The sequence below is a fragment of the Cuculus canorus genome, chromosome Z, assembly GCF_017976375.1.
Source record: "Cuculus canorus isolate bCucCan1 chromosome Z, bCucCan1.pri, whole genome shotgun sequence".
NCBI lineage: Eukaryota > Metazoa > Chordata > Aves > Cuculiformes > Cuculidae > Cuculus > Cuculus canorus.
In genome coordinates this window covers 44,298,433-44,314,026 of record NC_071441.1, presented here as the reverse complement: position 1 = coordinate 44,314,026, position 15,594 = coordinate 44,298,433, and the positions used below count along the sequence as shown (strand labels likewise).

Below are 15,594 nucleotides of genomic sequence, written 5' to 3'. Positions count from 1 at the left end.
AATGTAGTCACTGTCCAATGTTATTTCTGTGAAGATACACCAAGTTTTTGCAAGTTTTTGCATTTGTGCATTGATATTATACAATAAAGACTTTACAACTCCTCTCGCTATTTTAACATACTGCGTCTCTCAGTCTGAATGCCCTGGACAATGACTTAAATACAGTATTTGAGAGTCTAATTGGATTTTACATGCACACTTTCAAGTTACATGCGTATTTCCACACAATGCCTTCTTAAAATTCCAAATGTGCTTCTTCACATTAAGACATATGCTACGCAAGATACTTTAAAGAACAAATATTTTAGCTACAGATGGCTGCAATAGCCAGTGACATACAATAAAATAAATTTGTTTTATTGACAAAATCTTATATGTCACTATACCAAACCAGGAGAGGCATTCAAAGAATAGTACATTAGTGAAGTTTGAATTCTACTCTATTATTTTCAAAAAGTCCTTCTCAGATCTCCTACTTAACAAGTTCCAGGCAGGACATGCTGTTACAACAAAATGTAATGAAATTTTAAGTAATTTAGAACAGCATACTGAGAACTCATTAAGAAACAAAATCAGTTAAATATACACGTATATTCCCAGTGCAAAACTTCTGCAGAGAAAATAAAACTGGAAGAGTGAGGTGAGACAAACTCATATCAAAAAAGAACATGCATTTTCTTAATAGGAAACTAATTTCCAAGCTAAAAAATTATATGAGGAGAACTATTTGTTTGAAAAGGCATATGCTATATGGAAGATATATATATCTAAAGTACATAGAGCAGCACTACTTCAGTTCAAAACATGATTACCTGCTAACTTCAGAACTCAGGTAGCAGAGCAGATGAATGGCCCAAAGCAAAGGTCCTGCATATGCTGCAAATGCTGTAAGGAAGATAGCTGGTATCTCCACATAGCTTTCTAGTCCCACAAATCCTGCTGAAACGTCCACAGTAGCAATGCCATTTGAATTTCCCTGAGAACAGGAACAGAAAGTAAAATTCATATACTCCCAATTTGGCATTTAGAATACATTAGAACAATACTAATTATTGCACTAGGTGAAGACTTAATTATTTAAGATGCTTTACATACTCTTTACATCAGAATTTCAACAAAGCAGCATACAAAATAAGAGCTTCCTTTTAGGATTTACAGAGAAACAAAGGCATAAAGAGTATGGTGTTTTGCTTGTCTTATTTTGCCTGCAAACTGGCATACCTGTTGTTTAACAAATTACATTTGAGAAGAAAAAAATAAGGAGATTATAGCAAGTAGCTACACTTACCGATTTCATAGCTATGAAACAAAATGCATTTTTTTATTACTCATGGTTCAAACCCAAGGTCTGTTGCCTAAAATTAAACCAGGAAATAAATATTTCTAGAGACAATAGGGCTCTAAACGAGAGCTGTAGTGGAACACTACACTGCTCACCTGCCTGCCTCACAATACAAGTTGCTGCATGTAACTGGATTAAGACAGGCAAATTCAGAGAGGTTTCTGCTTCCTAAGTCTCTGTGCCATGAAAGACCGCATTGAAACAGACCAGAAGTCAGCCTAGATAGCCTGAATGATCAATAAAAGGCATTTAAAACCTAGAAAAACACAAGGAACATACAGCAATTGAAGTATCAAGACCTGTCCAAGACTTGCATGTTTACCTGGTTTTCTTCGTCAGTGACTAGGACCACTAAATATAATAACAAGGGATAATATAAAATTGAACTAATTTACTTCCACTCAAAATCCTGAAGCAATTTACTTTAGTCAAATACCTAAAGTAGCAAATACACCCTGTGATTAAGACAGAATATTCCTTAGATTAGCAGGTCACAGATAGGTTTCCTCAGACTAATGCAGAACTTCTTACATACTCTCACCATACCTGGAGAAACTGACTTGTTTCTATAATTCTGGTATTCTAACAGCCACCAAAACTCTCCTTCTCCCCCAGGAGAATCTCAGAACAATCCAAAAGTAAGGGCTGTCACCACCGATAGCCTCAGACCCAGTCCCAGCAGAGCACATGAGGAGTGGCAGCTCCCCATTGCCCTACAACCTGATCTCCTCTCACCTTAGTGATGCAGTCTTCTGGAACCACAAGTTACCCCAGTGAGGAAGTGCTATCATCAAATACACATCTGAGTTGCCCATAAAATCCAGTGCACACAAGGAATCACAAAAAATAGGCAGCTTTTTCAGGCTCATAACTAGGCACCAAGGGCAGCAAAAACCCTCCTTCTGAAACAGCTCTAAAATCTAAGGACAAAACAAGGCATCCACATTGACAGAACCATTCAGAGCTCATTATCAGTAGTCACTGTCCTCACGAATCCTCTCACAAAGATACTCCAGAATGCAAGGGCAGCCTGAAGCTGTAAAAGGGCAGTAAAGTACAGATTTCACCAATGCATCATCATACTGGAGAAAAAAAAAAAAAAAAATCGACTGTGACTGTCAATCATTCTTATTTTGACCTTCACCATGCACCACTGCAGTAAATTACTGTGACACTGCATCAGTGTAATAAATCATTTTTATGCATTTAGCATAATGTTCAGCAATGACAGGAGCAGAGCAAAGTATAACTAATGATGAGCAGCTAAAGAAAAAGCGTACCTGTGCCCTAGAGCCTGTAAGAGGAGACTGGAAGAGAAAGCCGTAAAACGAGGCTTTTTCTCAGGTTTAAGGAGTATAGACCAAGGATGCAGCAAGAGTAGAAAGGCCAAGTGCAGCACTCAGAGAGCAGGACAGGGTGCTCTTCCTCAACAAGCACAAGTTTGCCAGGGACAGGTTTGGAGAGGATGGGTTCTCTTTTTCCCCATCCCTGTCCAAAGCAACAGGCCTTTCCCCATCACATCTACTTATTTTCTCTCTCCTCCTTCTCTTCTGTATGATGTGTGCAGAGCAGAAAAGCTGAGATATGCAATTCCCATGGAAAACTGAAAGATCTCTTCCACGTTGTTTGCTCCACCTGCACATACACGTGGTTGATCCTTGGCACCTCAGGGCCACTCCCCATCCTATCACATATGAGAAGGAACAAGAATAAATGCAGGACCTTGGAGTGCGTGTCACTGCTGCCACACAACACGGGAAAGAGATATTCTCTCTTTGGAAAGTAGTGAGGACAAAGGAAGGATCCAGGAGGAACGAACAGTTTTCCACCTTCTTCCCAAGTGCCTGTGATTCTTTTCACACAGAGCCCACTCCAGCTGTCTTTGACTTTATTTAAAGTGATGTAGCTAAAGAACAAGGATGCACACACTTGGATGCACACAAAGCTTTGATGCTGTGCACTTGTATGCAGTTAAGTGTCCAAACATTCTGCTCTCACCAGGAATCTGCTAAACTTCATGGATCGCTACACAGCTACTATTGAAGAGCCCTGCTGAGCAGCAAGTAATTTTTTTTCTCCACATAGACATCTTTCTCCAAGACTAGTTAAAATATTTGAACTGAATTTCCATAGCTTATAACTTCTAATACTCTACACAATACATAAATAACTGACAATTCACATTGTCTGCTCTTATTCAAAGTATCGCTCAGGTATTTCAAACACTGCAATAGTTTATCGTGGTATGGGCAGAAAGTAACTGGAGACAATGCACTACTGCATAAAAGCATTCCAAGATAATCCATCATGGCAAGAGAAACTACCTGGCATATTTGCTACAGTAATGGAGTAGAACCTCTGTTCAGACAGTAATGTAAACAACCTAAAGCTAAAGGTGCAAGGATTTTTTCTGAAAACTTTTCAGATACCACATCACTCACTGAATTTGAGCCATTAGCTGCAGTATTTCAATGACTCTCACTGACATGAGAAGTACAGAGGTGGAAGACAAAACTGACATGCTTCTGGCTTATTTAATTCCTGATACAACACAGCAGACTGTTACTGCATTTCCACTGAGCAGTTCACATCACTGCATGCCTTTCTAATTACTGAAATTCTATTAAAAAGGCAGAGAACGTGGAAATCATTTGAAGCAAATAATTTAAGGTGAAAAAATGAAGTAATTGGAAAAGGCTAGCCAAAAAAATCTCTGCAGTATCCATCTTTGGAGGTTTCAGTCCTGAGCAATCTGGTCTGACCTCACAAAATGATACTGCCTGAGAATGCAGTTGAAATGTGGGCCTTCTAAGGTCCTCTTCAATGGAAGTTATCCTACAGTGCTTTTAAATCACAACAAGAGAAAGCTACAAACCACTTTAGAACATTACTCGGTCCATCCCTCTACCTAAAGGCAAAATGAGTTAGATAAAAATTGCTCTGAAAATATGCAGAACTATTCTGCTCTCCTCCAGTGATAAAAAATATCAGAACATATAAAATGTCTCAAAAGTTTTGTGACTGCACTTTCTTTCTCCTCTTCTGCAGATACACTGCTCTAAGGATGTGAACAAAAAAACCACAAGACAAACAAATACATGAAATTTTTGTTAATTTATGGGCTTTTATCCAAGGTAACTTAAATATTTTAGGATATATTTACATGAACACACACTTTTTAGGAGCTGCTGTGGTTAAGAGGAAGAACTATGATATTTATCTCTGTCCCCACTGTATCCGGTGGACAAGTAGAAATAACAAAGATGTAGTATAGAATCATAGAATGGTCTGGGTTGGAAGGGACCTTAAATATCATCTAGTTCCAACCCTGCTGACATGGGCAGGGACACCGCCCACTAGACCAGGCTGCCCAAGGCCCCATCCAACCTGGCCTTGAACACCTCCAGGGATGGGGCATCTGCAGCTTCTCTGGGCACCCTGTGCCACTGCCTCACCACTCTCATAGTGAAGAAATTCCTCCTTATGTCTAGTCTAAATCTGCCCCTCTCCAGTTTATACCCATTGCCACAAGTCCTATCAATACAAGTCTTTGTAAGCAATACTTCTGGGAAGTGACTGATGAGTTATACGATGTGGACAACAGAGCTTAGAAGAAAACAATCAATCATCCAAGCTTATTGAAAAATGCATTACAAAGTTCTCAGGCTTGCAATATTAGCCTGACAAGTAAGTAGCACTCTGACTAAACATACTAATTTCATCTCTGTTAGACAATACTGGGGTATTTTTCACTTTGCTCCTCTTCATTAATTTACACAAAAGCAATAAATAAAGCAAAAATCCTAACTACTAAAATAAGATTAAAACCCAAAGTGGTTTCACCCAGCTCCACCTAAATAACAAAGGATTTATCCAGGCAAGCTCAGAAGAACTCGAAGTGTGATGACAGCACAACTTCTGTGAGCAACATTTTCCACTGCTTACTATTCACACAAATATTGCTACAGGGTTGGAAAAAATTAATTAATACGTAGTCTGCCTCAGTGAAGATGACCTTGAACTCTGCTAAACTGAACTCCTAGGCAGGAGATGCATTCAGGGCCCTGACACAAATGAAGTGCAGAATGCAAAAACAAGTGTAACCCTGAGTGTAAACTCAAGGTATTTGTTTCCAACCTGTACTTAATATGTGTCTTTTTCTACTTCTATTTGAGATTAAAATACTAGCTTCCAAACCCTAGCACTTCATTTTACCCCCCACTATCATCAACTATGCCAACTGATTAATGAAAAATAGTACCTGTTACCATGAACGCTGCTTTCACTGTACACACGATTTTCACATATGTTATTTGGGCTCCGACCCAAAAAAACAGAGACTAACTCGGTAGCTTAGGAAACAAGAGCAGGAGGGGAGAGACAAAGAGATGGTTACTGAACATGTCACAGTGAGACAAGGCTCAACTCTATCACCTCACTTGGTACAAGTGGATGTATGTTCAGAGATGTTTCCTTACTCTTGGTTGGAAAAATGTTGATGTGAACCAGTTCACAATGCTCTGTGAACTGGTTTTTAGGTAATAACACCGTCACTGTGCTGAGCACCCATCCTATTTGCATACCTGCCTCCCTCTTCCCAAAGAGCAAGTTGGGAATCCAAAAAAAGAATGGAAAAGAATCCATTTTTTAATCAGCAGAACACGAAAGCAAAATGACGGAGATCCTCAACAGCCTTTCAGAAAATGAACTACGGAATTGCTTTAATGTTGGCAGCATCACATGCAGCTGTGTGTCAACTTGGAAGGGAACTATGTTGAAGGTAACCATAGTTGATTTTCTTAATTTGCTAAATTAGAAGGCTTGTGGACACAGTCTTGGTTTTCTTGTGTCAGACCTTGCACTTCGATAAAGTCTTTAAGGACCCTACGATATCTTTTTCACAAGAACCTTGCCTCATGCATTAAATATGCTATTCTGAACAAGGCTATTTTTACTCTCCATCATATTCAAAAGGCCATCACTTACATTCCACACTTAGCAAGACAGAGTTATCACTTTTGTCATTACATACCGTCTTGCCTACCAAGATATAATAAAGACTCAGCAACATGGACAAGAAGTCTCATTCTCCTCATAAGCACACCAGGACATGTGCAGAGAGTGGTTCTCCAAATCCCTCTATTTTCAGATGGAAGGGGTTTATATTTAGTTTATATTTCTCTTCTCCTTACTTATTTAGCTAGGACAGTTTAAATTTAGTATCCATTCTGATCTACATCAATCATAAATTTCAGCCTTTTTCAATTTCCGTATTTTAACAATAAACCTGCTAAGATTATTGTATGCTACGCTAGATCTTTAAGCTCGTCTGGAAATTAAAAATTTAGCACCACTCTGAACTCAGCCACTTTAATAGTAATAACTGTGGTAATCACAGAACTTGAGGAAAGTAAGTCAAGGAAGACATCTAAATTTATGCCAGCAGTGCACATCTTGCCTTGCAATGCAGTTGTGCTTCCTTCATATCTCTCCTGTAACAGAGCATAGCTATCATTCACTCCAGAGGTAGTAAATGAATGACTAGCTGGTACCAAGGTAGGCTGAACAGAGGTCTATACCGAAGCTCTGTACCTGAGTTGACTTCTCCAGCACAAAAAGCTCATTTGTACTTTCTTAATGTTTACTCAGTATCTGAGAACAAATGATAGATACTCTGTACGAAACACAACCCTTTCCCATAGTCAGGCAAAATGTAATACCTCAGTGTTGATGGTCATGACCAAGCCAGGTAGTTGCTATATCTGGGACATGTGCCAAGAATATATCCTCACTGGAAAGCACAGAAGTAAGGAAGTGATCTGCAAGCTGTCACCAAGAAAAGATCCTCCTGTCTTTCCCACAACTAAAGAAACAAGATTAAATGGCTGATTCAAACAATTAAGATCTTTTACTTAACCAGAAAGCTACATCATTAGAAGTACGGGTGCTTTCAGAGTTCCACTCTCCATGACTTGGGTAACGAAAAGCTGAAAAGCGTATATAACCATGTCAAATCACCTATGGCTTCTTGTGAGGTCACTCATCTATGGTACTCTTGTGATATATGTAAATACCTAAAGCCTAAGTGCCTGCATCTGTCACAAGGGGTGTAAGTTAAAAGGGGGACCTGCACTGCTATGCAAAGAGAATGTTCGTAACACACGTGAAGGGGGAGATACCTCTATGTGTTTGCGAGAAGGGGGAGTCCTGGAGTGAGTGCTATATCTTTTTCCAAATCATCAAAATCAGAGAAATTAGTGAGTGTTCACCTCTTCTATATCTGATAGAGATCTGAATCTATAGTTCAGTGACTTCTAGCTAATTAAGTGCCATTAATGTATAATTGCCAGTTAATTATGTGTCACCAACAAATCAATAAAATGCTTCAATCCTGATTTTAAGGTACACAAACCGTTCAGTTTTTCTCTTGCAACAAGTTATTCATGCTCTAAACTCTGAACTCAAAGGAAGGGGAAGGACAAACTGGTGGGTTTTGTATGTTGTCAGGTTTTTTATTTTCCCTGGTAGTGCAGATCAAATACACGCAGAACAAACCTACATACAAACAGTAAGAAATTAAACATATTTTCTGGAAAAAGTTTCTTCCATCCTTGGATCTACAGTCCCAAAAAGAACAAGCTATTCTCAGAATAAATTGGTAAAAATGTATCAATTGAAGAAAGAGCGTTAATTAGATTTTGAGGTACCCTCGTGGCGTCTGTAATCTTATGAGCTACCAGCACAACCAGTCTACTCTTCTACACTAATATTTTGCACATCAGATAATGTTTTCAATTGTGAAGGGCAAAACCCCCACCTTGTAGCCTTGCATGATTCAATTTCTTTCTTTCCATATCTGCAGAACATTTTTTTTTCACCAGAGAATAAAAGAACAATGCTAACATCTGAAGGGTGGTATTTTGATAAACTCTTAATCTCCACTGTAGAAAGGGCACCTACTGTCAACGTATTTACAGCATTTTTAAAAGAGAACTGAAAACCTATTCTCTAAGGACTTGGGGATAGAGGAAAATTTCATCTCTCCTGACTCTTAAAAGTACTCTTTCCCTTAGCACAATTGATTCCTCTATTTTTTGAAACATCTCTAGGATCTTACAAAAACTGAAGAACAGAGATAAATAGAAAAAAAATGATAAAACAAATATAGACCACAGTCAAAACTGTTCATTCTAAAATCCTGGTTTATTACAATTCTTTTGCCATTCTGTTCTGTCTTGGGCAGAGTGAGAAGTACATACCTTGATTTTCCAAGCAGATAGCTAAAAAAAGCTGCAAAAGGCTGCTGGAAAGTTCTTCTGAAATTGTTACATTTTTTAAAGGGCCTGTGCTAAAGAGTAAAGATTTGTCAAAATTTTTGCTAGGCCATTCCTAAATTCAAAGTAATCTCTTCAAAGCCGGAGTTTACAAGACACGTGTTGAGACACAAATAGGCACTTTCTTAGCTGGATCTGCTCTGTTTCATATCATGGACTTAACAATAAAACAGCATGGGAAACAATATAGGGGGGAAAAAGGTAGTCTGCTTCTAGAAGGTTTTATAAGTAAGAATTTTTCATTCTCCAGATCTTAGAGTGACAGGAGATGCACAACCAGTCAAGCAATCTGGCTTACCAGTGAAGCAATGGATAATTTCTGCTTTCTGAGTTTTGGATGCTCTGATTCAACAGCACATCTATGCTAAAGAGACTCCTTTGTCAGAGTCAGTCTTTAAAATATTCTCAAGTTCACTGAAACCTGTACCATGCTGGAAGCTATTACTTCCAAATGAAACACATATAGAAGAAAAGTCAAAATTGCCAGCCAGTTGATGGGGCCTGAAAATGCAAGATCTCTAACAGCACAATGTGCAGCCAATTAAAATGGAAAACAATTCTTACCGTCTTCTAAATGCTCCACAAATGCAGGGGTAGCGCAAAGTGCAAAAAACCCAGCCACTAAAAATAAAAATCTTACAACATGTCTATCTTCCCACTAACACCAGTATGAAACCATTAAAAAAAAACCAAACCAACTGACATGTGCTGTCAGATCTGGGTTTTTATTGGTACAGAAAAAAAGTTTAATACAGTATAGTCAAATGGAAAGTGGTATCATGCTCTTGACTACCTCTAATAGCTAATTTCTGAAGCAGCTGAAGACATTTTGCAAGTTCATGGAAACTCTTCCAGAAAAGTTAATCCTCAATTTTTTACAGCAGTCAGATCAGACAAGACACAAAAATCAACCTGCCCAATGACAATTCTGTACAAAGCACAGTATTTCAGAAAGTCTTTGTTTTCTGTTCCATCGTACCTGAAAATTTGGCCTGAAAATACAGGGTCTACATGCACTTTCACCTCACAGGGAGGCTTCTAATACCATTTCCCATAGCATCCTCACAGGCAAACTGATGCAGCCCAGGCTAGGAAGGTGAACAGTGAGGTAGGTTGAAAACTGGCTCAGCTGCTGAGATCACACAGCTGTGATCAGCAGCACAAAGCCCAGGTGGAGGCCAGTCACTAGTGATCAACCTCCTGACACAGGCCAATGCTTTCTAACATCTTCATTATATGATGTAGACAACAGGTCAGAGTGCTCCTTCAGCTAGTCTGCACACAATACAGAACTGCGAGGCGTGGTCGATACAGTAAATAGGTTCGCTGCCACTCAGAGGCACCTCAACAGGCTGCAGAAATGGGCTGACAAGAAACTCATTAAGTTCATCAAAGGAAAATGTCAAATCTTGATCAGGCCACAGCCTTGCCATATTGAAAACAGCTTGGTAGAGATGAACATAGGGTCCTGGTGGAAACCATGCTGTCTATTAGCCATCACATCTGGGGTCCTGGGTCCAGTTCTGGGCTCCCTGAGAAAGTCATGGATGCACTTGGAGAAAGTCCACTGAAGCACCACAAAGATAATAATGGGAACGAAGCATCTCTCATAGAAACATCTATCTGGAAGACTTGGGTCTGTTTACTTTCAAGAGGAGAAAGCTCAGCAGGGATCTGTAGCAACGTGTATAAATACTCAATGAGGGTGGGTAAAGAAGACATAGCCAGACTCTGACCTTCTCAAGTCACCAGAGACTAGCAGAAGGATGAAAAGTAATGCACACACAGTGAAATACAAGTAGTTCTGTTTAAACATCTGAAAAAATCTGACTGGGGTGGTCAAGCACTCGGACTGACTGTCTAGAGAGTTTACAAAGTCTTCAGCCTTTCAGGTACTTAAAATCAGACCAGACAGTCCAGACCAATGTGATCTGGTTAACCTGCCACTGGACTCAGGGAGGCTGGACGGAATATCTCCAGAGGCATCTTCCAGCCTCAACTTTCCTGTGATTCGGTGGCTCTGTGAAATTCTCAGCCAACTGTACCACTGAAACCATTCTTTCTCAGCCCATTTCCCACAACCAGGATTTTCTAGCCAGACTACCCACTGATTAATTTCTGGCAGCTGCTTTTGGTTAGTACCTCAGTATTGAGAAGGCTCTGCCTTCAGCCTCTTACCTGCCTCAATAAGGGCTGCTCTCAGAAGGTCATAATCATCGCTGACTTCCTGAACAGTGACATTCAAGACACATAGAAGTCATTCAGCAACAAAATGTTACGTCCTCCGAGCAAGAAAACTGAGTAGGAAGGGATGAATCACGACAGTCTTATCCCCATCAGCAATCCTGTATCCTGACATACTCTCAGGACAAAGTCAAGCAATCCTCAGTCAGTACTAACAGAATCAGAAACAGAGTATGAGGTAACCCAGGCTTGACGAGAGTTTTAAGGTCCTCAGCCATGCCTCAAAATCAAAGCTCACACAGGTCTCACCTTGAAATTCTGCAACAGATCAGAAAACCTCTCCTCTTAAACTGGAAAAAACCCAATTCCCAATTTAACAAATGCCCTCTCGAGACAGTCTGCTACACTAAGTTTCCAACATTATTAGAAGTGGAAAGACCCTCTCCAGCTTCGATGCTATGGAAAGGTTTTGTGGAATTGCAACCTTATTTGCAATGCAGACAACTATGTTATTGAAATTAGTGAGGTTCCTTAGGAAAGAAGATATCATTTGATATAATAAGAAGGGCAATTCTTTCTGATTCACGTAAGAGACATTACATTGTCACAGAATTTCCCTTCAAGTATTAAACTGTATGTAGAACTATTGTGATGCTGCCAAAGGTTTTGTAAGCCTCAAGAATCAGAGACAAAAAGCCACTTGCCCTTTACTGGGGCAGGTGGCATTAATCAACTGAGCTGAAATTTTGAAATTTATTATCACCAGAACAGTACTTAGGAGGCCCACTACCAGATCAAAAGTTGCCTCTGGTATAGGTTTCCAATATTATTAACACTTTAGTAAATCTATACTGAGGATAAGTTAACAAGGTATGTATCTTTCCCCGATTCTGAAAACGATACATTAATAATACAGTTAGAAACTGAAAAATTTTGTAGACTCACAAAACTCTTCCACTCTGAGATTTAGTTGGCATTTTACTCACAATGAACAATAATTCTTTCAAAAATTATTTCCCCTCCCACCTCTGTAGCAGGGAAGTATTCAGCTTACCTGAAAAAAGAAGAAAGCTTGGCCAAACCAGTAGTGCATGACAGAAATCTGTGCTGCATCAAATTTCAAAGGTCTCCAGATATAGTTTGTCATCACTGTCTGAATCAGCAGACAAAATACCAAGACTGGTAAATTGTGAGGTCTAAACAGAAGGGCTGCTAGTAAAACCAATCCACTGTACACTTCCCATAATCCTGTACTCTTCACGCTGGTGTCTGCAGAAATAACCTGTGACTTTAGTAAATCTTTAGTGCCAGTGAAGACTATGCCAAGAACAAAGACATAAACAAAACGAGCTTCAGTAATCCCCCTAAAGAGGAAATTGGAAAAAAAAAGGTAATAAGAATTAATAAAACAGAAAAATGAGCGACTTACTAATATTTACGTCACAGGGCAAAAAGTCTTTCAAGAGGAGCAAGAGAGCTTTCTCAAATTAAAAAAACCTCTAAAAATGGTTCATATTTAAATTACAACACCTCCAAGTTAACTATAGAAAACAGTTTGTGCTAAAATCAAAACTAGCCTTAAATATAATTTTATATGTCAATCAATGTAACCAAAATAAATGTCTGTTATTACTATTCAAGGTCTAGATCTACAAATATATTCATATAAACATGCCATTTATGTAGCATAATGAATTTCTTCAAAAATACTCCTTAGAGTGATATGGCAACTTTATTTCAAGAATCAAACTGACTTAAAAATTAATATTCCCTTTTAGCTGTTCAGTGATTTTTCACAAATCATTCACACAAAAAGGTGTTTCTTTTTAGCCAACCAACAAGACAGTGATGGTATATGAAGATCTTTATTTCACTCTGAAATTTCTGCATATTTCAAACATTTACTGATCTTATACAACTGCAGATATACAGATATGCTGGTTTATGCCAGCACACTTTTTCATTGTATCTGCACACAGTTTTCAAATCCCTAAATAATCCCATTACAAAAAAAATGGAAATGTAATTAGCACTATTGCTGTATTCATTAGGCCCATAAATTAATTTGCCTCTTAATTCCCCGTGAAGAGAACTAACACAAAGGTCTGAATATGCATTTGCTAACCCTACCAGCTTTCACCAAACAGCTTACACAGAGTATCTAAAGGATGTAAAGCTTCAAAACTGGACAGTAATTTTTAAACCAGTATATAATCAGAGATTATATATAAAGGTTTAACATAATCTGATCAAATCACCATATGCACTCCTTATTTAGGGTGAAATAATTCAAAAAGCCTGTACCTTTCTTGTTATAATTGCAATCAATATGCTAACTATAGAATGAACAAGTTACCAGTAAATGCTTTGCCTTTAAATACTCCATTATTTCTCTAATGGCATTTTGTTTGCGGCTCAACTGCTGTACTTAATGTTCTGTCCTCCACTACAATATCTTTCTTTGTACTGAAAGGACAGTATTCTTCTGTAAATAGTAAATTTACAGAACTATTAAAGTAAATAGTTTGAGTAAAATAGGATTCTACTATCAGACTTAAAAATCACACGTTTCAAACAGAGTGCCAAATCCTGCAGACCAAGTATAGATCACCATTACTTTTGCATCCAGCAGAGCTAGCACACATTAACTTAACACCAGTATGCAACTAGAATTGTTTTCAATATTTGGAGAGATAGAATGCATGTAAATATATCTCAACATACTTTGAAAATTTGTTATAAAACATGCATCATTAGCAAATGTGATCTTCTGTATGTCCCAAGATCTACTCCTGCACGTTTTTTTCCATCCCAGCACGTAGTCTCAATCTCTGGCCCCTTATTAAGAACCTCCAACAGAAACCATTTGTATGCATATCAAACTCAAAATGACTGTGAGAAAAAGTTAGTTACATCCAGAATGTAATTGTTTTACAACTTCTTTTCCATGATCCCTTTCTCTTCCTCAAATGTCTCAACTGACTCTGGAAGTTTTCTGAAGCTCCCTGACATCTAGAAAAACTTAAGGCTACAAAGCCAGGTACAATCCAACCGTAAAAACTGTCATAAAAAACTAAAGCCACTTAGCGACATTCTAAAAGTAGATATCGGTTAAATAGCTTGCAGCTTCCTTACAGTACAGACTAGTTCTACAAGAAACTTAACATTCACAAAAAGTCCTTATTCTGCATTGTGCAGCACAGTCAAGACCCCAAGAAGGATTTGGTTACATCTTGAAAGGCCACTCATTACAGAACACTAACTTCCAAAGGAAAGATAAGGAAAAGTAACTCTCCCAATTACCACTTAAGCATTTTTCAAAACCAGGAAGTACCTAAAACACGTTGGCAGCCGGTCTGCTAAATGTAGTAAAGAGGAAACCACGTTTGGAGGGGTCTTTGTAGGAAAAATTGGACTTTTGTCATACTAATTCTTATCTGACTGGCTTCTGATCTGTCATAGTTAAAAGACACTTCATGGGGCTCAAAACTACATATACGCGACACGAACTGAGTGCTTGCCACCTACAAAATAGAGTTTTATTCATAAGAACGTCATTCCAGCATAGACATAACATCCCCTACCACATCATCCCCTGATATCCGAAAGTGTTAACACCTCTCTAGAGATAGATTTACATACCTGTTGGTTAACTTACTTTGAAATATCTTTGCTGTCATGTTGCCATGGAAATATGACATTGCCAATAGCTGCCCGATAACTGTAGATTCCAAGAAGCCCAAGTGCCATAGCAATTTTTGAAACCAGGGAGCATTTTCTTTGAACCAGAAAGAAGATCATAAGCAGTGAGATTGCAGCCAGGAAGGAGAGCTCAGATTTATGTTCAGAGCTGGGAAAAACAAAAACAAAAAGGCCTCTTCAAACCACTGTAATTATTGCTAAACACATTTGACAGAACCTTCAATACAGCCCTGTATTTCCAAATTAATCACAGCACTAAATATCTGTCACAACTTTTCCAGGAAGTATGGTAAAATATGCTAGTACCTTTAGAAAAGCAGTTTCGTTAATGAGTTTTTCTAGTAAGAGAGCATGTTTAAAAGTGTAATAATTGTCTTCCACCACATGCTAGTTATTCTGTTAATTATATAAAAACTAAACTGCATATTGCATAATGGAAAAGTGTCTAATGCTTTTAAACTAGGGGTTTGTAATTGATAAATTTTGAAACAGTGCATTTTGCTTATGCTACAGCATTTTATTTCCTAGCATAAGGAAAAAAACAGATTTTTACATTACAGAAATTATTTTTTTAAATATCTGTACATATATTTGATTTGTTTAATTTTAGACATAAAAAACATCACCTAGCCAAAATGACCAGAAATATATTTACATAATTTAAAACATACACACACAAACACATTAGCATAGAATGATTTCCTTTCACGATTACATCATCTTGTACTGGATCAATACATACAGGAGATAAAGACCCAAAATTAGTATCATGGCCAAGAAGATGATACATACAGTCTGTTCCTCCGCATCCTAAAAAGGTAACACTCATTCCAGAATCATAGGAACTTCATTTCGCATGCTGCCAATATTATGTATTTAAATCTAAGTGATATCGATTAGCATTGCAAAATGTAACAGGTTAAGGTAAAGACCTGCACTCAACCCATACCACAGCTAGCTATGCGATTTCAGAAAGTCCAGTGTAATCCAAGAATTATTAATACAGCCAGAATCCCAAATGGCATAGAAACA

At 38.2% G+C, this 15,594-nt stretch overlaps 1 protein-coding gene across 8 annotated transcripts in view; it reads right to left on the bottom strand.

The window, feature by feature from the left end:
- PIGG (phosphatidylinositol glycan anchor biosynthesis class G) overlaps window positions 1–15,594 on the bottom strand; it is a 95,527-nt gene that overhangs the window by 39,284 nt on the left and 40,649 nt on the right. For 4 of the 8 annotated variants that reach the window (XM_054053496.1, XM_054053497.1, XM_054053494.1 and 1 more), the window contains exons 10-12: window positions 14,519–14,710; window positions 11,915–12,224; window positions 813–976 (exon numbers count right to left, since the gene is read on the bottom strand). In XM_054053496.1, coding sequence (XP_053909471.1) covers window positions 813–976; window positions 11,915–12,224; window positions 14,519–14,710 — 666 coding nt within the window. Of the gene's footprint in view, window positions 1–812; window positions 977–10,324; window positions 10,351–10,854; window positions 10,904–11,914; window positions 12,225–14,502; window positions 14,711–15,594 lie in introns of those variants that run through there. The other 4 variants (XM_054053499.1, XM_054053498.1, XM_054053500.1 and 1 more) reach the window with 3 other exon arrangements.